Source organism: Ostrinia nubilalis, chromosome 10, assembly GCF_963855985.1.
Source record: "Ostrinia nubilalis chromosome 10, ilOstNubi1.1, whole genome shotgun sequence".
Taxonomy (NCBI): Eukaryota; Metazoa; Arthropoda; class Insecta; order Lepidoptera; family Crambidae; genus Ostrinia; species Ostrinia nubilalis.
The window spans coordinates 495,606-519,785 of record NC_087097.1 but is presented as its reverse complement, the minus strand read 5'-3'; the positions used below and the strand labels follow the sequence as shown (position 1 = coordinate 519,785).

The following is a 24,180-nucleotide window of genomic DNA, read 5'->3' as shown; positions in this document are numbered from 1 at the left end:
CAGATAACAGAGACGTAGTACTCCGCCAGCAGTCGTTGCGGTTATAACAAAACTAACGTTTTTGTTATAAGAAGAAATAAAAACTGTTGATAAAAATAAGTTGTTTAATTGACTGTCAAACGTTTGTGAAATATGAAAAGTGAAGAGGAAAGCACCGTTAGCAAGCCAAGTAAGTAAAATGTAATAATTACAACGTATTCTGCATATTTTATTCGAATGAAATAGTATTTATTGGTTTCATCAATCTTAGGTGACAAATTCATGAAAACTCTACACCTTGTTTAGAAAGACGTCGAATTGTTTGTTTTGTGAGAAGAGATATTATGCATTTATTATACTGGGTGAATTTGCAATAAAAAAAATTAAAACCGACTCCAAAAAACCTGCACTAAAAAGTAGAAAATAATTACATTATTTATTTATTAGGACAAATGTTTGACCATGATTGATATTCTTGGAGTCGGTGCCTTACCTTAACTTTTTTATAAAATGAAAAACGTAATACGTGCTTATAAAATTTGAGGTTTGCCCTCAATTTCCCTTGGATCCCATCATCAGATCCTGATTTGGTGGCAATGGGAACTACTCAGAAGTGTACCCTATCGAACAAAAAAAGATTTTTGAAAATCGGTCCTCAATTGACGTTACATAGAAAAAAATACATACAGTTGAAGATATTTTATAACCTGGAGGAGGTTATTTCTTTTGAAGTCGGTTAAAATTGGCACAGCAATGGGCACCCGCGAATTAGATTTTCAATATTTTTTTTAGAAAGATACCACGATTAAAAATAATTAAGATAAAGTAGTATTGATAAATTGTTCTATGGAGCTTATTAAAAAAATTGGATACTGTTTACAAAATCACCCTGTATACACCCAAATACAACGTTGTTTTACAAAGTTGTATTTGGGACATAACTGCATCGTAAGGCATTGAAGCTAAGATAAATAGTCAGAATAAAGTGCCATTAAAAAAACATCAATTTGTTAAATTCCAAGAAAATGTATCCCGTTCATGAGTTATTCATTACACAACGATGCGCAAAGTCGGTGTTTTTTCCTTTAAAACCAGTTATTTGTAAATAACCGTATCTGTTTTTCCCGAACGAGTAATAGGTAGGTACATAGCAGATAGTCATCACCTCAACGGATTACCTGTACCTACGTAAGGTACACTTATTGTGACACACTTCAGCTTATAAACCCTAGGTATTAAAGCTAACATTAATGTTTAGATAATAATTAAGTTATTACAAATGTAATAATTAATTTCCGTGTGTTTTAAGAGCGTTTACGTCTAGCGGCGTATCAAGGGGCATCATTGGAAATGATTCACGCGCGGCGTTTTAATAGTTTTCAAATGTTTATAGAAAAATAATAACTACAAATTATACTGTAATTTCAAAGTAAATATTATAAATAAGATGTTTTTTATTATATTAAGTTATTTTTCTGTTGAGTTAAAGAAGAATATCGGCCTATACGAGATTAGGATGGCTCTCAAACAACTTAAGAACAACAAGGCACCGGGTGATGACGGAATAACCTCGGAGCTTCTGAACGCGGGTGGTACACCGATACTGAAGGTCCTCCAGAGGCTTTTTAACTCCGTTGTACTCGAGGGAATAACGCCAGAGGCATGGAACAGAGGCGTGGTGGTGCTTTTCTTCAAGAAAGGAGATAACACCTTACTGAAGAATTACAGACCCATCTCGCTTCTGAGCCATGTTTACAAGCTGTTTTCAAGAGTCATCACGAATCGTCTCGCACGTAGGTTCGATGACTTCCAGCCTCCCGAACAAGCCGGTTTTCGGAAAGGTTATAGTACCATAGACCACATCCATACGCTGCGGCAGGTTATACAGAAGACTGAGGAGTATAACTTGCCACTATGGTTGGCATTCGTGGTCTATGAGAAGGCCTTTGATTCGATTGAGACGTGGGCAGTGCTGCAGTCTCTCCAGCGGTGCCGTATCGACTATCGGTACATAGAGGTACTAAAGTGCTTGTACAAAAACGCCACCATGTCGGTCCGAGTACAGGAGCAAAGCACGAGGGCGATTCCTCTACAGCGAGGCGTAAGACAGGGAGATGTTACATCTCCGAAACTCTTCACCGCGGCATTGGAAGACGCTTTCAAACTCCTGGAATGGAAAGGATACGACATAAACGTTAATGGCGAGTACATCACTCACCTTCGGTTTGCCGACGATATCGTGGTCATGGCAGCATGCGGCTGGGCAGCGTTCGGGAAACTACGCAACATCTTTTCGTCCAAAATACCCCAGTGCCTGAAGACGAAAGTCTACAACCAATGTGTGTTACCTGTGATGACTTATGGCTCGGAAACGTGGCCCCTCACTATAGGCCTTATACAGAAGCTCAAAGTTGCACAGCGTGCTATGAGATCGAATCAGAAATGAGGAGATCCGTAAACGAACTAAATTCGCTGACATAGCCCGACGGATCAGCAAGTTGAAGTGGCAGTGGGCAGGGCACATAGTACGCAGAACTGACGGCCGATGGGGCAGCAAGGTTCTGGAATGGAGGCCACGTACCGGAAAACGCAGCGTGGGACGTCCACCCACAAGATGGACCGACGACCTGATAAAGGTAGCAGGAAGGCGCAGGATGCAGGCCGCTACCAACCGTGCGATGTGGAAGTCATTGGGGGAGGCCTATATTCAGCAGTGGAAGTCCTGTGGCTGAAATTATGATGATGATGAAAGAAGAATATTGGTGTAAAATTCACTTTATTTTCTGGGTATTTCACGTTGTTTGAATTTGTAATTTCTTATTGTAAAATGTCTAAATCAAAAAAAAAATCTGAACTAACTATTTTCCCAAGGATCTTTGCAATCGGATATAAATGTTTGTTTGTTCGTTTTTACAGTATTTTCATAAAATTTGAAGCTACTCAATGCTAAAGTGGAAATTGAGGAATCTGTAGACTATCTTGATAGAAGTCTTAAACACTATAAAATAAATAAATAAATAAATACTATACTAATCGAAATATTTTCTCAGCTAACTATTTAGACGACGAAATTGCCTAATTATGTATGCCTTTCATATTTATAAAATGTAATAGTGTTAATGATTGTAACGGGTTGTAAAAGTACTGTTTTTGGGCCAAACACCGTAAACGCTCTTAAGTCACCCAAATAGTAAAAAAATGTTTTCTTATTGCTACGTATAACTAAAATAATAATTAATTATTTTCTATAGTCGAATTCATCCAAATTATTTCAGAGGCGTGAAAACGCAATAATCCAACTGCCCAAGAGTAAGGTATAAGCTATAAGAATATTAAATATGGAACTTACATTAAGATCATACTTAAAAGGTACAGACATTGTTTACTTTTGATCAGAATATCATTTCTTGATTGGGGATTTTTTTCACTGATAAGTTTTAGTGATCTCAAACACCTATCATTAAATTTGACACTACTCTTAAAATAATCTTAACTGTCGCGATCAGAAGAGTACTTACAAAACAAAATTATCAAAAAAATAAACATCTCAAGGTCATGTCATTAGCAAAAAGAAAGGGGACAATAATTTCCCACCTCGCGTCACCTTTTAATAATAATTCATTATTTTCAGACAAACACACACATACACACACACACACACACACCACACTCACACATATTCACACACACACACCACATACCTACTTACTGTTACTTTGTTTGGCTCACTAATTTAAATTGTACTTTTAATCGAACATGTACTTAATTTAATTATTCAAGTTTTACATAGTCTCGATGTTTAACTTTAACTTTCATTTTTGTTTTTCTTTTGGTTTGAAATGTTTACTGCACCCTACCAAGGTTTTTTACAATGCTATGCTATGGAAGAGCGGCTACCTCTGACACAGGTGCTTATGTACTTAATAGAGGAAGTCCACACCTAATTTGTAACCCTAAAATTGCAGCGAATAAATGTTTTATTTATTTATTATTTATTACCTTTGTTGCAAAAGGTAAGGTGTAAGAAGTCACAGTATTTACCTTGTTGTCCTGTTATCAGTACCTCCTTGATCATCATAAAAAGCATTATTGTAACATGCTCACAGTCTACGATTTGATGTATCTATCACATGACAAGCTCTCGTGTTCAGATCTGATCAATATTTGGAAATTAGAGATAACCCTGGATTATATCGCATTTTGAAATCTCAGTCGATCTCGTAAACAAAAATTATGCAACTGATAAGTCTGTCATCGTTATCAACATCAATGTAATACCTAAATGTCTCGCCATTTGGCTATAATACTTTTTCAATTGCTTAATATAGGGTGTTTTTTTAGAGATATACAACTTCAAAATGAAATAAAATATGTAAAAATATATTTTATTCATATACCTAGTTTGGTCTTGTTTAAAAGATGTTCTTATGGCATTTATGCTTCAAAATGATTTCGGGCCCAAGGGTTAGGTACACGGTTGGCTCAAATGTAGCGTAATCGAGATGTTTAATTTTCAATTTCTTTTTCGGGCAACTGGGGCCATACATCGGCAATAACGCGATGAATGTTGGCATTGAATTCCGTAGTTTATCTGCGCAGTAGTGGACTTCACAGTCATATCCCCAGAGAAAATAATCCATAGGTGTTAGATCACCCGATTGTGGAGGCAAATTCAAAGATCCATCACGTGAAATTATGCGCTCATCGAATGTTTCCTCCAATAAATTGAATGTGTCGCGTGCTGGTTGGATGGTAACACCATCTTGTTGAAATATCATCAAAACAAATTGGTGATACGCAAAAAAATCCCACATCTTTATGCTTTCGGTTCCAGGTGCTTGCCTCGGAGTTCGCCATGCCCAAGCCTTGCTGCTGTTCCTGGCCATGCTGATCGCCTACGGGATGCGCGTCAACATGAGCATGGCCATCGTCTCCATGACCGACTCCGACCTTGAAAATGTAAGGCTTGCTGGTTGGGTTCAGTGTTGTTTCTTTGCTGAACACTATAATCCGGGCCTTTTCAAGGCAAGAGTAGATAGGCGCTTACAAGGCAGGTAGTATCATCCTAGACTGTATGCACTTAATATCAGGTGCAATTGTCTAAGGGTAAGTGGGACATTATTTATAGGATCTTCCGTATTTGCTTTATCTATTATGACACCATCTTTAGGTAATATTGGAACACGGTTAATAGAACCATAGTTTCTTAAGAGCGTTAAAATGTGTCGGGTGTATATTATTGATGATGATCATTTTTACCTCATTTTCCCCATTTAACTTTTTTTGCTTTGAGACCAGCGGAAATATCGACACGATTATTTCAAGCGACAAAGTATGAACACCGATATTCGAGAGCCGATGATAAACTGTCGCGATGTCGTTTCTACTTTCAAGTTTTCGCTATGAAGGAGTTGCAAATTAATGTAATATCTCTCGACCCAATAAAACTCAATAATAAAAACACTTGAACTTACACCATTTCCAGTGCAAAAAAAAAACATTAGGTACTCGAATTGAGAATCTCCTCCTTTTTGTAGTCAGTTAATAAAAATCTGAAGCTTGTGCATCATCAGCAAGCGATCGTAGGTACATAACGTTGTTTTGATTAGATGTTTGTTCATCGTACATAGCCGCTGCCATAAATCCATCGCTGTCCACGAGGGATGGAGCGCTGGCCGCAACTAATCAGCCCCTGGACAGCCCTGCCATTCATTGATCAGGAAATTACTGGAACAGAGCATCCGTGGAGAGGGTCCTTTATTATGTAGGATAACTTGATCCTTTTCGTCCATCAAATGAGTTGAGTTATAACAAACTTACATAGCTTTGTGACAGTCTCCATGGGCCTTAATACCTTACGAAGACTAATGTCATATTTTATTTTCAAATATTTAGGTTTGTTCCGGCTCATAATTCACCTACACTGTTTTATTTAAGTCTGCAATGTTCTAACTAAATAGGGATAAGTAAGCGCACAAGGTAAATGTCCAATTTTTATTTTAATCTTGATAGTATTTGTTGAACACTGGAGAGTCATTATCAACCCGAACAATATTTTTATCACAATGACGTTACAATCTCCTGCATTCGTTGTAGAAGAAAACAACAAAGTCATAACTTTGAATTATAAAGTAGTTAGGCAGGTCATTAATCGTCATTCATGTTACTTTTTGTTGTTACACTCATTTGTCACGTTCGTCACAAACAAAGGCGAACGTTCTTAGTGCTACCTAGGTTACTAAAAATAATACAAAAACATATTTTCGTCTTAACTCTATTTATGGTTTCTAGAAAAAAATATAAAAAGTTCCTCAGCACCTCCTCTGCCATAGAGCACTTAATAATATTGTTGTTTGGTCCACTTATAATTGCATAACAGTATTGGCATCGGACGTGTTAATTGTTGTCGCCGCGAGCGAGTTAATCTCACCGCAACCAATCGGCATGCCGCAGCCCGCTGATTGAGCACGAACAGTGAATGCGTGGAGCCGGTATGGAGACTTCACTAGCTATTATTATATTTACTAGTCCGGAACACAATCCAAAAAAGCATGCGACAAAATTTATAAAATAAATGTAATAGAAAACAAAATGATTTGACCACTCGGTCAAGTATGAATAATTAGTTCAGAGACATTGGCGGCTTGGTGATTCGCGTACTAGAGGTCACGGTTTTGACCATCGCGTAATATTTCGCACAATATAAACATTGTATGTGGACGAACATTTACTTTTTGCCTACTGTAACTTATGTATTTTCAAGTTATAAAATATTAAAAAACGTAGAATGATTAAGGAATTTGTTTTCAGGTAAGTACTCTACTTTTTGAAGGCACCATTTAAAATGTCCAAGGATATCCGAAAATAACAACATGCCACTAAAAACATAGTGAATATGCCACCAGATTCCTCTTTGGCAAACGCTTTGCGAGTATGACAGATTCCACAACCTTATAAAGGGAATTCCTGTGTGGATATCCAGGGAATGCGGATGTGCTGTGAAAATTGAGATTAAAATATGCAGCGGCCATGGAAAAATTGTTTGTGTATTAAGAAAGGGTTATTTTATGTGAGAAAGTGTGACACGGAAATTTTCCAAGCCATTTTGTCGGTCAAAAATATAAAATTAAGTGAGCTCGCATTTTGCGGGGCGATTTTTAAAGTGTATAAAAATTAAACTAAATTTCGAAACTGTGAGATAAAATATAGCAAAAATGCTGAAAGACCAATGTTGTTAAAAATGTAATTGCATTATTGAAAGACATTTTACCAGGAACTGAAAAAAAGGTGTGATGATCATGATAGAACTCATTGACATAGTTTTTTTTTCTCTTTCCAGTCCTTCGATTGGAGCTCTAAGACGCAGAGTCTCATCCTGTCTTCCTTCTTCTGGGGCTACGCTGTCCTGCAAGTGCCTGGCGGTGAGATGGCAGCCCGATTTGGGGGAAAGGTGCTTGTCTTGACCTGCATTGTCGTCAACTCCGCTGTATCCTTATTGATACCAATTGGAGCATTTTATGTAAGTTTCCGAGTTGGTATGCAGGTTGAAAAATAGGTATTAATATAGGAGTTTACTACTAGGTCGACCGACGATCTGGTGAAGGTCACGGGAAGAACCTGGATCTGGCCAGCGCAGGACCGGTCTTTATGGAAAGCCTTGCCTTTGTCCAGCAGTGGACGTCATTTGGCTGAAACGAAGAATTTACTGTCACTAATGATTTCAGGGTGGATGGCAAATGGTATGCGCTTGCCGCGTTATTCAGGGTCTGTCGCAAGGATTCCTGGTGCCTTCAATGCACCACCTCATTGGAAAATGGTTTCCTTTGGAGGAAAAAAGTCGATTTGGAACTTTTGTTCATTCAGGTAATAAATTAGTAAACCACAACCTACTTTCGGCTACGTCATTTCAATTTGAAGCCAATATTTTGAACGACTCATTTTGATGTGCTCGATCTTATGAGCCAAAATTTTGACATGGTCAAATATTGTATTTTTACAGGAGGACAATTGGGGACAGCTGTCCAGCTTATGATTTCGGGCTTCATATCCAGTTACTGGGGGTGGCCGGCCATATTTTATGTCAACGGCACCATTGGGGCAGTCTGGGCCGCCGTCTATGTCTTTTTGGGTTCATCAACGCCACAAACTTCGAAAGTTATTAGCGATGAAGAAAAAATGTACATACTCACTTCTTTGGGACATGTTGGTGAACAAAAGGTAAGAGTTTAAAATTAAATAAAGGAATGTACAAATGATAGCACATCAACACTGTGGCCTCTTGCATTAGTAGTACGAGTAATATGTGCTAGCTTGAAATCAACTGATGTTCTATCGCCTTAAATTACGATTTACGAGGTCCTTTTGACCATTGGATTAAAGGAACTCCTGAAGTAGCTGTCTCTACTCAATTTCTTGCTATAACATAAATCTTTTTGGATTGCATATCTGTTTTTGCCATTAAGTACTAGATTAAGGCTTTTACTAGAGATCTATTATTGTTATAGAAACTCAAAACGCCATGGAAGGCAATCTTCAAGTCGGTGCCTTTCATCGCCCTCATCGTCGCCCACTCTGGCCAGAATTGGGGCTTCTGGACTCTCATGACGGAGATCCCCTCCTACATGAAGCAAGTCATGGGCGTTGACATTGGTGCTGTAAGTAGCTATTCGAATGTTCTCTTTCCTAAAATGTGATAAATCACATAAGTGTTTTGTCAAACTTCTGGTAGGTACGAAGTCTTACGGCTCCACCCTCCAATAGACAGCTCGACATAAGCGTTTTCTTTTATTTTCCAGAACGGTGTCATGTCAGCTCTACCATACCTTACTATGTATCTGTTGAGTTTTCCACTCGGTTACTTGGTCGACTTGATTCAGAAGAAGAAGTGGCTCAGCATCACAGCTTGCAGAAAGATCTCTAATACTATTGGTAAATGGATTACTTCTTAACAATGGATGTCAGATGTTGTACAATCGTTTTTAGGTACGATGACAATTGCTGCAAGGTTGCAAGGCTTTTAGCTGAGAGGTTCCTCCAACTTTTATTGCTTGCATGGTGTACGTATTAGGTAAGGTTTTAAAGAACCTTTCGTGATGACATCTGATGCGGAAATCACAACACGGTCGAGTTAAGTGCGCACCTAGCAGCCGTGTCATCACGTTGACGCTCTGGTACGGATGTATAAGCAAAATGACGATGAATTTTTTATAATTTATAACGAAATTATCTAATGTAGAAAAAACTTTGGAATGCAGGTCATTGGGGTCCAGCTGTAGCTCTGATTGGGCTCACGTACGCACCCGCTGGCGACGCCACCACGGCAGTCATCATTCTGTGCGTGGTAGTCGGCCTCAACGCTGGACAATATACTGGATACTTGGTACAGTTGCATTATTCATTGAAATATTGTTGTTAATTTGAAATTCTATAAAAAAATTGTTTATTTTATCAGACATTCATTCTGGTACATTAAAGTATAAAGGAAGATAACAATAATTGTTGTTCTGTATGCGATGTGGAGCCTTAACTAGGACCACCCTGAATCTATGACTGAAAGGAGGAAAAAAAGTTTTTTGCTTTTTTTCAGTTCATACTAAGTATTTACGTTGTAGAGTGTAGCAAGGTGCTAGGGGGTAGAACAAACATTGGACACGTAAAACTTTTTAAGAGTAATCATTTTTGATTTTGACTTTGTCAGACAACGTTATATTCAGTTTTACGAGATGTACTAATCAGTTATTTTTTTCTCATGCAGTGAATAAACTTTTGCACTCACAGAATCTTTTTGTTATTTCCAGCTAGTCCACATCGATATGGCGCCCAACTTCGGCGGGACCTTGATGGGCATCACGAACTGTATCGCGAACTTCGTCTCCATCTTAGCGCCGCTGGTGGCTGGGCTCATCTTGACAGATCAGGTGACTAGACGAATAATGCGAACATGGCACATCAAGATTAACGCCCGTATTTACGAACTATGCGTGCTTAAGTGAAGCAAAAAATCGAATCGTTGAATAGAGCTCTGTGATTAGTTCGTATGTGACCCTGTGCGTCCACGCGCACTGTGTGACCTCATAGCAATGTTTGTTCGGGCGTAAGCTGTTCTAAGAAGTTAGATTTTACCGATTGACTGCTGGTTGTCATAAGTAACAAACATCAAACGTTGCAGAGCTAATTTATGAATTTTCTTCAAAATTCACTAAATGTAGAGCCGTTCTTTAAAATGTTTAAAGTCATACAGTTAAACACAACTAAGCTGAATTTGTTTAACTCATGTGAATATGAATTATTCAGGTAGGTACAAATTATCGCATCTCTTTACATTTTGTAAAATTTCCAAGACTATCACAAGAAATGCTTGTAAAATAAAGTGTACACGGAACTTTAAGTACGATGATAAAACCACTACACGTATAAAAGTCCCAGTTTAGAACTAATAAAAGTCCTAATCTTCGTATAATCCGTCTACTTGAGAAGGAGTTGGAAACTTCGAACTATCCTTAACTGCCTATTCTGGGAGAGGGATACCGAGTACCGACGTGTCTCTTCATTTCACAGGCTTATCCTTGCACGTTCGTGCACTTTGCATTTTAAAATGTGGAAGCCGGAAAAAATGGTTCTGTACATTCTTATCAATTTTTATCACAACTTAGTTGCAACACTTTTAATTATTATTTCTTACTAGCTGTCCTCGCGAACTCTGTTCCGCCTTAAAGGCAATAAATAAGCCATCGCCATTGTTCCTTATTTGCTCACCGTTTAGACCTACCCTGGACTACGACAAACATTTTAAAACCAAAATCAGCTCAATCGGCCCAGCCGTTCTCGAGTTTTAATCATACTAACGAACAACAATTCATTTTTATTTACATAGATACAATTTTATGAACATGAGAAAATCACTGTATCAGAGACTGCTAGTCCGTCTCAATGGAAAATTTAATCACATCACTGTAAATTCAGATCAAAATAATGTCTATCATGTCTGTCTGTCTCCACTGAGTCCACTCGTCTTCATTTGATCAAAATATTTATTATATTTTACCTACAGCTACAGCTTAAGCTAACGGTACAAAATGTAAGATAAATTGCAGCTCTTCGCTTGCTCTGCAAAAGAACCGTAACTTTTAAACTTAAAAGCTAACCCCACACTTTTCTCCATTAGTTGTAAGTTCTAACGTTGTTATTTCAGCGCTTCCCGAGCTGCGGCATTTAATACTCATTTTCACATTTATACAAGGCCTTTGAAATTGTATTTGTTTCTTTTCTCGAAATAATATTTTCATTAATAGAAAAAGATTTGAGGGTTTTTTTTGGGGGAGGCCTTTGTCCAGCAGTGGACGTCTTTCGGCTGAAACGAACGAACGAACGAAAAAAGATTTATTTGAGTTAAATGTGACAAAAGACAATGCCGGAAAATGGCGTCATTTTTTTTTCGCGCGGCCATCGACCAAACTTTGTTTTTTGATTACAAAATAGTGTAATAAACCAAACTTACTACGACATGTATACCTCTAAACTCAGTCTGAACTGAGTTACGAGCATTAGAAGTTTGATGATTTTCATACTAGATTTGCTTTTTGCGCGCAAAGTTTTGTAAGAAATTGCTACAAAATAGTGAGATTGTATGTGTAAACAAACAATACCATCCATTAAAGGCTCCAGACATCAGTATGGAGCAGAATCAGCGCAATAAAAAAATAGCGCAATATTTTGTTGCAATTTCTTACAAAACTTGCGCACAAAAAGCAAATCTAATATGAAAATCATCAAACTTCTAATGCTCGTAACTCAGTTCAGACTGAGTTTAGAGGTATACATGCCATAGTAAGTTTGGTTTATTACACTATTTTGTAATCAAAAAACAAAGTTTGGTCGATGGCCACGCGAAAAAAAAAGACGCCACTTTCCATACAAAATCTGGCATTGCCATTTGTAAAGGTAGGTAATTTAAGATTTTACAGATAAACAAAAAATTGCATTTGTGGGCCAATGATAATAATAAATGTGTTATTAAAAAAAAACACAAAAATTAAAAATAATGACCAAAACACTTGAAAAAATTAATTAATTTTAGTTTTTGTCAAAAAATTCACTTTTGACGGGCACATAAGAAATAAATAACATGTTTGTGTAGAGTCACATAAAAATAATTTGAAAAGTTAAGCCCCCCCCCCCCCCCATTCCAAGAGGAGGGGAGTAGACCCACATATGGGGGCATTTTTGTCGATAAAATTGACATAGTAACATCGCCTTAAATTATCGCTAGCCCTGTTCCAGACACACTGTATTGGTGTATTTTTCTAATGATATATTTTTGAAACTTTTTTCAGACTGACCCAGACCAATGGAGGATCGTTTTCTACCTGTCGTCAGCCGTCTACATCGTCTGCAACCTGATCTTCATTATCTTCGGAACGAGTGAGAGACAGGCGTGGAACGAACCAGAGTCTAAGGATACTGGTAAGGGTTATAAGAAGAAATTGGAGAATAAAAATTCCACTATAATATGCGAAAAATCTTACCTATTACATCCCATAAATCGAGTATAGTTCCAAAATACTGAACTGTCCTATCCATGACATTGACAGCGGGGCGCCACCGTCAATACCGGATCGCTGGTTCTGATTTTTGCCATGTTGGAAACCATATATTTGAACAATGGTAGCGCCCCCCTGTCATTGAGTTTGGTGAGACAGTTCAGCGTGGGTCATCTATAAAATTACGGAACCTCGATGCATAAAATCAAAGTTCATAATAAAATAAGTTAATAATGTTTATCTGTTTCTTTTTTCAGATGATGACATCACGACAGAGAAGAAAGTAGAAAAAGTAGTTTGATGGTTATATTTATATTATTAGCTCTTGTATCCTGCTTTATTTCTGGAGAGAGCATACTAAAAGACTTTTTGCCAGAGAAATATTTAAAACTTTGTTTAAAAAGGTTTTATTCTTAATTATTTAATTACTTGATAAATTATTACAGTATTATACTTATATACACTCGACGTCAAATAAATCGCACCTCCCGCGACAAGCATTTTTAAACGTATGCATCCCCACTTCCCACCAATATTGGTACCATTTAAACGCCTAGTTCTAACCTTCATTTCATTAAAGGAAAGGTTTTTACCCCAAAAATGTGTCTTTAGAAGGATCCAGAGTCACTTCTTCAAAAAATAGGTAGTTACGCTAGAGCCAACTTTTATGGCTATAAAACTGTTAAGTTGGGTTTAATTGCTATCCATCTGTTAAAGAGGACACGTGAAATCATTATTTGGTTTTATAACCATGAAAATTGGTCTAATTGATCCCAAAGGTGGGCCCAACATGAGGTATTTTTTCAAGTCACATTTATGGTAGGTATATGCTAATAATTTATTAAGAAATTAAATGTGTTTTTCATATAATTGGGCTTTCAAATAACACCAATATTGTTAGGGCACCATGATTGTGTCAGAAGAAAATCGTTAAAGTTCGCGTTGCGGAAGGTGCGGTTTATTTGATGTTGAGTATATTTGTAAATAGAGTAGATAATATAGCATATATTTTAAAGGCTGTTAACCTAGTAGTCAATAGTGTAGTGTAGTTGTATTAAAAATGTAGTGATCAAAACAATAAAATTAAAATATTTAATAGTGTTTTATTTGTATATTAACTCATTCACAAACCTAAATAGTAATGTTCGATATCACAATATTATATTGGCTTAGAATATTTCCAAATATCTATCATCAGAACACCAAAACGAATACGTTTTGAAATAAACGCATAATAGGCATGATGACTGGGTAATGAAATCGAAATTCTATTTAGTCCGTCAGACAGATAATTAGAAACTATTAGACTCTTATTTTTTATTTTTTTCAATAATCGAATAATTACAGTATTATATTGAGTTGAAATGTCGCGTGACGTCACTTTTGAGTAAAAATTTCTACTCAAGCGTGACGTATCGCACCATTTCAACTCGATGTAGCACTGTTATTATTTAATTATGAAAGAAAATAAAAAATATGAGTAATATTTTCTAATTATCTGTCTGACGGACAAATAATAATAATTGAAATTTTGTCATCTAGCCTATTTTGTTGTTTAGTCACCAAGTTCATAATAATGAAGCGTAGGTACAGTCCGAGCTATTGCATTCATGCCTGATAAGTAAATTAAATTACTATGCCGTAGAAAGTTTGGTATATTGGTATAATGTTAAGTTTGCCAGATAGTGATGCCTTTGTATTTTCAGTCTTATTTTCTGAAACAAGCAATATTCTTTTCTAAACAGAATAGAGTGCATTATAAACATTTTTAAAGATACATTAGAAGTTTATCCGTTAATATAACGAAAAAATAAATCAAAAATATTATACCCATTACCATTGCCTGCCTTGTTATGCATAAAAAAATAAATCGAATTTGAAACAACAACATGTCATTGTTCTGTATGAGATATTAGGACATTTTTCTAATCTTTCATGCATTTCAAATGTTTTTGAGAATGTCCTAAGTAACTCAAACAGACAATTCAGATTGCGTTATAATGAAACAAAGACGGTGAGTGACTAAATATAAAAATAACATGAAATGTCAATGGAAAGCATAATATTATTTGAACTGGCGAGAAATAATTACTAAAAAAAGGCAATAATAAAAAGAGTATATTGTACCTACTTATAAAATAAAATAGGTGTGGGGGCTAAATAGTATGCTGGGAATCCATACAAAATAGTTTACCTAACGTTTACTTCCTCCTCACTCCACGTTCCAAAATCGAATGATAGATTTGATACAAATAGTGGCAAAGACTAAAGTGGCGTAATCAATAGATATCGATGTTAACATCATTTTTCAAAGTTAATAATCTTATAAATAATAAAGAAAACCAAAGACTGCAAGCGCCTTCGACCTACTGTTTATCTCTATGTTAGTCTTTCTATTCTATTTAATCGGAAAACGTAAGGTGTGGGCAGGCCCCCCACTAGGAGGACCAACAATCTGGTAAAGGTCGCGGGAGGTACCTGGATGCGGGAGGCGCAGGACCGGTCATTGTGGAAATCCTTTGTCCAGCAGTAATAAATATTAACAAATAAATAGTTAATTCTTGAAAATAAGAACTTTATTATGCTAGAGTATTTTGGCAGTGGACGTCATTTGGCTAAAACGAATGAACGAACGAATCTTTCTATTGTACCCGCATATTAACATACAGCAGCACAAACTACTAATTAAAATTTAAATAATCGTATAATTTAAGCAAAGCTAACAAAGGATTATTGTATACTAGCTTTTGCCCGCGGCTTCACCCGCGTGAAATTTCGTTTGTCACAGATCGTCATAAATTATAGCCTATATGTTATTCTGGGTTATAAACAAAAATACTGTAAAGTTTCATCAAAATCCGTTCAGTAGGTTTTGCGTGAAAGAGTAACAAACATCCAGACATCCAAACTTTCGCATTTATAATATTATTAGTAGGATAGCGACCCGCCCCTGCTTCGCACAGGTAAAATGTATTAAACTTAAAACCTTCCTGTTAAATCACTCTATCTATTAAAAAACCGCATCAAAATCAGTTGCGTTTTAAAGACCCTAAGCATACATAGAGACAGACAGACAGTACGGCGACTTTGTTTTATAATATGTAGCGTTTTCTAATTCAAGGACTGCTTTGGAACACCGCGCAAAAAGCCGCGGACAAGCTAAAGAATAAACTAGTTACGGATATTAGGTTTACGTAATTGACGTCATCGACAATATACTAGGCTTGAGAGGTCGTGATCCACGAGTTTTTAGGGTTCCGTAGTCCTGACAAGGACTCCTCTTTAAAAATAAACTGTTGGCTTGAAAAATCTGAAAAATTCATGATAATAGTGCTTTTTATGAACTTTCAAGGGAAACTATAGAGTTTAAGAGTAATAGTCGTTTTACTCAGGTATTATAAAATTTCATACCTAATAAAAATTCCTTAGAAGAAAATGTTAAAAGCGACTTTAGATGAAGTAATTGCTTACTTCTGAAATATATTGTGGTACCGAAGGACAACTACGGAACCCTACACTACGCGTGACACGACACGCACTTGGTCAATTTTCATAGTTGTGGCGTGGGCAGACGAGCATGCGGGTCACTATCGCCGTCCTTGTGCGCTCGTATGTCGTGTGCCATTGCACAACGATTTAGGATCTCTTTAAATTATTGACAATCTCAGCGTAACCTTTAATTCTTATCTCACCGCGACTGACAGATAAAATTTAGATTTCTTGTTTATTCCTTATTTACTCGTAGACGCGAAAAGAAATACAGTTTTGGTTGAAAATCCTTATAGTGTTTTTTCACCATGATAGCAAGCACGGATGAACTTTTGACTGATGGGAATCGCAGTAAGTAAAATAACTATGATTGTTTTATCGCTCAAAAATGTGTAGAATTAAATAAAAATAATACTTATTAGGTATAGTTTCGACTTATGAATCTTTAGGCACCTGTACCAATATTTCATTTATTTATTTTGTCGGTGTTTTCAGGATTTCTCGGGTTCCGTCACCTGCAAGTTCTGCTGCTATTCCTCATGCTGACATTCTGTTTCGCATTCAGAGTCAACATCAGCATGGCTATAGTGGCCATGACCGACGATGCCGACGAGAACGTAAGTTCTTTATCACGGCCTCGATTGATCAAAGTTATCGCGAGATCTGTCAAAGCTGGTATTTGCCGCAATCTGTGTCAGAAACAAATCAGTATGTCAGGTAGCTGGGATTTCCGAGTTTCATTGAGTACGATATCTTTAGTAGACATCTACATCTTTGTATGGACTAGCGACCCGCCCCGGCTTCGCACGAGTGCAATGGATTTTCTCGGCTTTTCTCTTCAATTACATGCATGTTTTATACATATAAACTTTCCTTTTGAAACACTCTACCCATTAAAAAAACGCATCAAAATCCGTTGCGTATTTTTAAATATCTAAGCATACTCGTACATAGGGACAGACAGACAGAAAAGCGACTTTGTTTTATACTATGTAGTGATAGTGATACAACAACTAAGGTGGCATGTGATGAGAAAACTTTAAGGCTGAGTTGCACCACCTAACTTTAACGTTAACTACAACGATAACCGGTGCTTTTTGTATGGAGTTTGACAGATTTTTGTCATATTTGTCACAGTTAAATTCTAATTTGTATGAAGAATCGGCCGATACCAATGTGCCCACTTTCATACGTGTCCATATTGATTAACAGCCTGACCAAACTATCGGCCGACAAAAAGTCGGTGATCTGCGCCTAGGCTTAGATACATAAGCAATGATCAAAGCGACAAATAGAGCAAATTTTGGAGATTTGTGCTATCATTGAATGATTGTTCCTTTAAAGTTTCACACACAGTCGAACTCTTAGAAGTGCCGTTGTCACCACCAGATTTGTAAAAACCCTTTTACCATTATGTAACTAAACGTGCAGAATGTTTACGGAAATATCAGATTTTGCTGTTTTATCACACTTAAGATTGGAATCAAGCAAAACTGGGTGATAGTGTCATATGTGGGTAATCACAACAATCCAATAACTACGTAATTTTAGAGGGCTACTAGACAGCTATAGCAAACGATTAATACTTCATAGATTTAATAACTAAAGAAGAAAAATATTAACTATGTTTAAGAATGGTGGGAAGGATCTACACAAAAAAGCTATCAAAATGGCAAACGAATGTTAGAAGTCGGATGAAAAGGTTAGATCACCATTTTAGACGAAAACTTGTGAGGAGTGCAGATCTTAGTTGTTGCACTGCTGCTAGTAAATTAGACAGGGTCGTCCTGTATTGGATACTAAATGAATGATGAGTAATTTTGGAGATTTTCTTTTACTTAAAAACTACGCCATATACAAATTAATTAAGGCTAAAGACCTCATAAAGACGACGACCTCATAAAGGTAGCGGGATGGCGTGGATGCAAACCGCCACCAACCGGCCATTGTGGAAATCATTGGGGGAGGCCTATGTTCAACAGTGGACGTCCTATGGCTGAGTAGGCTAAAGGGTTATAAACCAGATCTGGTTGATTTTTATCTATTCTATCTTGCAGTCCTTCGACTGGAGCATCAAAGAGCAGAGCCTGGTGCTGTCAGCCTTCACTTGGGGGTACGTGGTGACGCAGACGCCGGGCGGCGAGCTGGTGGCCAGGCTCGGGAGAAAGGTCCTCCTCTGCAACGCCTTGATCACCAACTCGCTGATATCGTTCATATCGCCTATTGGGGCTAATTATGTAAGTATGCATAATGTACAGTAAGAGCCAGATCACACGATGCGTTGCGCAAAAATTTCGCCGTATCTCTCGTGAACCCGCCATAGATATTTTTATGTAGGTAAGACGACGCAGTGACTCCGCTCCAGCGTCGCAGAGCCGCCGCAACGCATCGTGTGCTTTGGCTTTAACTACTACTACAGCTGGAAACATTGAATTTTCGGATAGATCCAGTTTATTCTGTAACCTAATTATTGGTACCATTTAAAAGAACTTGTGAAGCACTTTCAGAATCAGTAATCAGTTTTTCGATATCTTGTATAGTTTAGAAATAATCGAGTGAGATCACTTAACGTTTCCACCCTGTATATCGAACGTTCACTTGTTCTCTTGATACCTATGCATTTATAGCCTAGTGATTAAAAATTTTATTTACATTTAGTGCATGCAGGTATTTATTTAAGACGACCAAAAATACAGGGGGAAAAGTAACAGGGGACAGAAAAATACAAAGGGGTTTCCGGACGGATACGACCTGCAAGCTTTCAAGAGGAGAGCGTATCTTTACCTTAAAGGCCGGCAACGCACCTGTAACGCCCCTGGGTCTGCGGGTGTCTATGGGCGACGGTAATCACTTACCATCAGGTGATCCGTTTGCTCGTTTGCCTCCTATCACATAAAAAAAAAAAAAAAAAAAAAAAAATATTTGTCTTAGGACTAGTTCATAACGATTTGGTTTTCAAATGGTTTTATTTTAATCTTCAACTCTTGATGTTATGGATACTTTTACTTTTACTTTTATCAGACTGCGCCTGAAGGAGGGTCATGTTTTTTTTACATAACTATACATTAAATGTCATTTTTCCAAAACTAAACAATCCTAAGGCCTTTAATTAGGGCATGACTGAATGAATAGGCATGCTCGCTCCATCATAATTCGCGTTTCCACCTCCCGGGTGAGAAGGTTATAAGTAAACACATAATAGGTACATAGAAAACATAAAGGTTTGTCTACTTTTCCAGGGGGGCTGGCGACTGCTGTTCGCCTTCCGAGTGGTGCAGGGCCTGGGCCAGGGCATCCTCATGCCATCCATGCACAACCTCATCGGCAAGTGGGCTCCATTGGATGAGAAGAGTCGTATAGGAGCTTTGATTATTTGTGGTGAGTTAAAAAAATACATTGCGCCTCTTGATCTTGAAAAATCTTCACTAATAAGGAAGATTTTTTTCCTAGTAAGAGTTAAGCTCTTGTTAAGGACGGCTTACAAAGGATTAAAGACACTTATGATTATATTTTGAAGCCCGCGGTTTCTTGGAATTGCAAGCTTTATTTTGACTAACCAAGCCCTATTTTACTGAAGGCGCATAACTAAACTTTGATGCGATTTCTTGATGAACAATATGATTTTTCTGAAAGATTTTTGATTCATAAAATTCAAAATTTTTGCAAATCATTGAAATAAAGACATGAACCACCTGTGTTAAAATTAAAATGTTTTGATTTATTTTCCAGGATGCCAAGCTGGAGTAGCTCTACAAATGATTCTATCAGGGTACCTAGTAAACTATTTTGGTTGGCCATCCATCTTCTACACTAATGGCATCATGGGGACGGCCTTGTTGATAGTCTACATTATCTTTGGATCTGATTCCCCTCAGTCCTCAAGGTGGATCAGCGAAAGGGAAAGATTATACATCCAGTCATCGCTGGGACAGATTGGAGGGCACAAAGTAAGTTTTTACGTGATGTTTACATTAAACTGTCCAATCTAATTCAAGTATAGGGTACCTATTAGCCGCACATAGATACAATATGGCATCATCATTGAACTATCGCAAAATCTAAAATTGCAATAAATAAATAAACATGGACCATGACATCTAAAATCTTCCACATACATAGAATATAGTCATTCTCAGTCGAAAAATATGTGACGTAAAAAGCTACGAATCAAAGACATATTATATTCAATCTTCAACAATTATTTCAGTCATTATTTAGACTTCTTCAGATATCAAATTCAAACTATTTTTTATTGCTTCATCTTGATTTGTATGTTTTATTAGACTTGTATCTTTTGATTATCTTATACACCTCGATACCTCTACTATAAAATAACACTAAAGCGTAACTTCTTAAACTCCAGAAGCTAAAAACTCCTTGGAAGAGGATGTGGACCTCCGTCCCGTTTATCGCGCTGATCGTGGCCAACTGCGCGCAGAGCTGGGGCCTGTGGACCTTTATGACGCTGATACCCTCGTACTTGAGCAGCGTCCAGGGAGTCAGCATTAAGGCTGTGAGTTTGTCTTGTTCGAAGGGCTTCATAATGTAAACTCCGACAAACGTTACTTCGACATGACTTTACTAGACACTACACTACTCATACAAAGGCGAATATCCCTTGTCTGACTTGTGTAGTGTCGAGGATGAAATATGATGAATGATGGTGTAAATGTGTGGAATAAATAAATAAATATTAATTTCCAAAAGTAACCTTGGCTAAATTATAGCTACCTATTTCGTACGTGAACCTACCAAAACATAAATACTACGAGTATGTGCAATTTTATAAACATTATTGCTATTGATCTAATGAACGCGTGTGAATGTGGATAGAATTAAACTTGAAAAATTATTATTCCTATGATTATAAAGAAAAGCCTAAATATTTTTCTACGACGTAGCTATGCCTCACGCTTAGTAATAACTTTGTATTTGTCTATTTGTTTGAATAACCTAATGTTTTCGTCTGTCAAAGACTATAATCAAGCAGGTCACGAGAGATCCGCATTACTTTTTTTGCGCTCCGCAAATTCAATAGATATTAAAAGCTTTACGTTGCTGTCCCTAGTATTCATAATGATATTTTTATTCCAGAATGGTGTCATGTCTGCCATTCCTTACATCGCCATAGTCCTCTTGAGTTTGCCGTTCGGGTATTTTGCGGACTTATCCATCAAGAAGAAATGGTGCAGCCTCACTGTTACAAGGAAAATCTGCAATACTTTTGGTATGACTATTGTAGGAGTACAAACACAATTTAAAAAATAAGACGTCTAATGAAGCATGTTCGCATGATTCGAAAGATTCCTAAAAACGCCTTAATTCCTATTTTACCACTTTAATATAATAAATTATTTAAGAGCCTTTTCAAGACAAGAGTGAATAGGCACTTACAGGGCAGATAATAATATGATTAACTTAACTTAACACTTGCGATTTTGGTCAAATACCTGCCTTGTTATGCATAAAAAAACATTCCAGGTTTCAGTTTGTTGGGGAAGTCTTATTTTTCCGATGTTCCGAAAAAAATACTTATGTTTCTGTGACTAAGAGTAGGCGCACACCGTTGATTTTTCGTCGGCCGATAGTTTAGTCGGGCAGTTGATCAGTATGGGCATAAGTATGGGAGTGCGCACACTACGCCGATTCGATTTGGCCGATTCTTCATACAATTTAAAATCGGGCACAACTATCGGCCAACTAAAAATCAAGATTTGTATCTAGGCGCAGTTCTAAGATATAATAATACTATCATTACGTAATAATGACATAAGATTACTTCAGGCTTCTTTGGCCCTGCGCTGGCGCTGATTGGCCTGTCGTACGCGCCGGCCGGTGACGTCACGTCCGCTGTGGCTCTGCTCACCTTAGTGGTGGCTCTCAATGCGGGACACTTCACCGGGTTCATGGTAACTATACACTGACTATAGAAAAACGCCACATGGAATTATGCTCCCGTTTTGTACCCTCTGTAATACAAAATTATACAAAACTAGCGGCCGCCCTCGAATTCGTACGCGTGGATCCCGTTTCACCCCCTTAGGGGTTGAATTTTGCAAAATCCTGTCTTAATAGGCACCTATATTTTAAAAGCAACCCCCATGCAAATTTGAGACTCCTAGCACTTTTAGTTTCTGAGATTTCGTAATGAGTGGGTGAGTCAGTCAGTCAATCAGATACGTTTCGCTTTTATAGATATTTATAGATTACGTCGTCGTCGTCGTTATGGAAAGCCTTGAGGGAGGCCTTTGTCCAGCAGTGGACGTCATTGCGCTGAAACGGTATAAAATTACACTATTCTAAAACTTTTTAATCCCTCCTATTTAACCCACTCATGCGTTAATATCGATATTATTTTACAGATTCTTATTTTAATTCGTTCCAGCTGGGCCACATCGACATGGCGCCGAACTTCGCGGGCACCATGAGTGGCATCACCAATGGGATATCCAACGTGTTCTCCATCTTCGCACCCATTGCTGCGGGGTGGATCTTGAAGGATGAGGTTAATTAACTGATGACGAAAATGTATACTGTAAAGTTTCATCTAAATACGTTCAATAGTTTTTGTGTAAAAGTAACAAACATTATTCCACCCTCACGAACTGCCACATTATCTATACTAATATTATAAATTCGAAAGTAACTCTGTCTCTCTGTCTGTCTGTCTGTCTTGCTTTCACGCCTAAACCACTGAATCCGATTTTGATTAAGTTTGGCATACAGATAGTTCGAGTCCCGGGAAAGGACATAGGATAGTTATTTTGTTATCAATCCCAGTGTGCTTGTATAGGTATTTGTTCACAAGATTTGGTTAATTTAAAACTACATAGTGCTGAGAAAAATATCCAAATCCAATACAGAAAATATATTTTCTTCTAATTTCTGTTTTCGCCAAATAATTTCATTGTATCTTTTCAGACGGATGCAAACGAATGGCGCAAGGTGTTTTACTTATCTTCAGGAATCTATATCGGCTGCAATATTTTCTACGTCATCTTTGGAAGCAGCGAGCGACAAGACTGGAATGAGCCTGAAACTAGTGGTATGTACTGTTTTTCTTGTATTAAAAAACGAAGCTTAAGCTTAAACCGAACTTTATAATAGAAAACACGCATGTAAATCGTCGAATATTGGAAGGTAACCAAGCACTGGCCATAAAGAATGGATTATTTTAAAATTTAAAAAAAGATGCAGATTAGCATTATTTCTGCACGTGCGATCTGTTTTGTGAGTTTGTGGGAGACGAATCGAATTTAGACAAATTGTAAGCGGCTTTGAATAAACAAATAATTATATTATTTACAATTGACTAAATTACAAAAACATATAAGAAATAAAATTATCAATCCGAATAAAATCAAAAGAGCCAGTCGTAGGAAAGTTTCAAAGTCACGACATAAAATCTTCTTTTTTATTGCCGGCCAGGAGCGCGCGGCACGGAGCGTTGCGGGCGGACCAATGAGTTTGCATTGTGGCGTACATAGATCGCCACAAGTTCCATAAGTGATAAGAATCTCGTCTAGAATTCTAAAGTCCCAACTATCTTGTTATTGAAGTGCATTGAATGTCAAAAAGTGCAGACGAAATGCTTATCTAAAAGAGCGCTTATAGTTTGTAAGAAACATTTATTGTATTTGTTTCTGTATTTACTCGTAAATTATTGCAACTAATATTTTATTTCACTCAACAGATGCCGATAGTATCAAGAAAGAAGAAGCAGCAAAGGCGTAATTAACTAATAAGCATTATGTTAAAACTCACCGTCTGAATTTTGTAAATAAATTAATTAAAAATGTGAAAATTAAAAAGTACATTATTATTATGAATTTTGTTTTATTACACTTGACATTAACAAATATTGAATTGCACCCTAAATCGTTGTCGATTGGCTAACTATTTTGAAATGCATAAAGACTGCGTTTGAGACCCCTTGCGTACCTAAACTATTGAGGGAGCATGCATATCGTAAGTAGATAAACTAGGTACTTGCCATGTTTTTGCTGTGGTAATGATGGACACTTTTCTTAATGCATTAGAGTAGGCGCACACCGTTGATTTTTCGTCGGCCGATAGTTTAGTCGGGCAGTTGATCAGTATGGGCATGTATGGGAGTGCGCACACTACGCCGATTCGATTTGGCCGATTCTTCATACAAATTAAAATCGGGCAC

General features: G+C 37.2%; 2 protein-coding genes across 2 annotated transcripts; both read left to right on the top strand.

Annotated features, from left to right (window-relative positions):
- The first annotated feature begins 21 nt into the window (after positions 1-21).
- Positions 22-13,614, top strand: LOC135075653 (putative inorganic phosphate cotransporter). Its single transcript, XM_063970066.1, has 11 exons — positions 22-169; positions 4,814-4,938; positions 7,319-7,498; positions 7,704-7,842; positions 7,979-8,196; positions 8,484-8,633; positions 8,775-8,907; positions 9,234-9,358; positions 9,777-9,896; positions 12,312-12,441; positions 12,776-13,614. Exons 1-11 carry the CDS (start codon positions 133-135, stop codon positions 12,817-12,819), a joined length of 1,401 nt encoding a protein of 466 aa, XP_063826136.1. The 5' UTR covers positions 22-132; the 3' UTR covers positions 12,820-13,614.
- Positions 13,615-16,122: 2,508 nt separating this feature from the next.
- On the top strand, positions 16,123-23,832 carry LOC135075654 (putative inorganic phosphate cotransporter). The gene is made up of 11 exons (XM_063970067.1): positions 16,123-16,358; positions 16,503-16,624; positions 18,065-18,244; positions 19,247-19,385; positions 19,737-19,954; positions 20,371-20,520; positions 21,102-21,234; positions 21,792-21,916; positions 22,393-22,512; positions 22,929-23,052; positions 23,701-23,832. Exons 1-11 carry the CDS (start codon positions 16,316-16,318, stop codon positions 23,739-23,741), a joined length of 1,395 nt encoding a protein of 464 aa, XP_063826137.1. The 5' UTR covers positions 16,123-16,315; the 3' UTR covers positions 23,742-23,832.
- Positions 23,833-24,180: the final 348 nt, after the last annotated feature.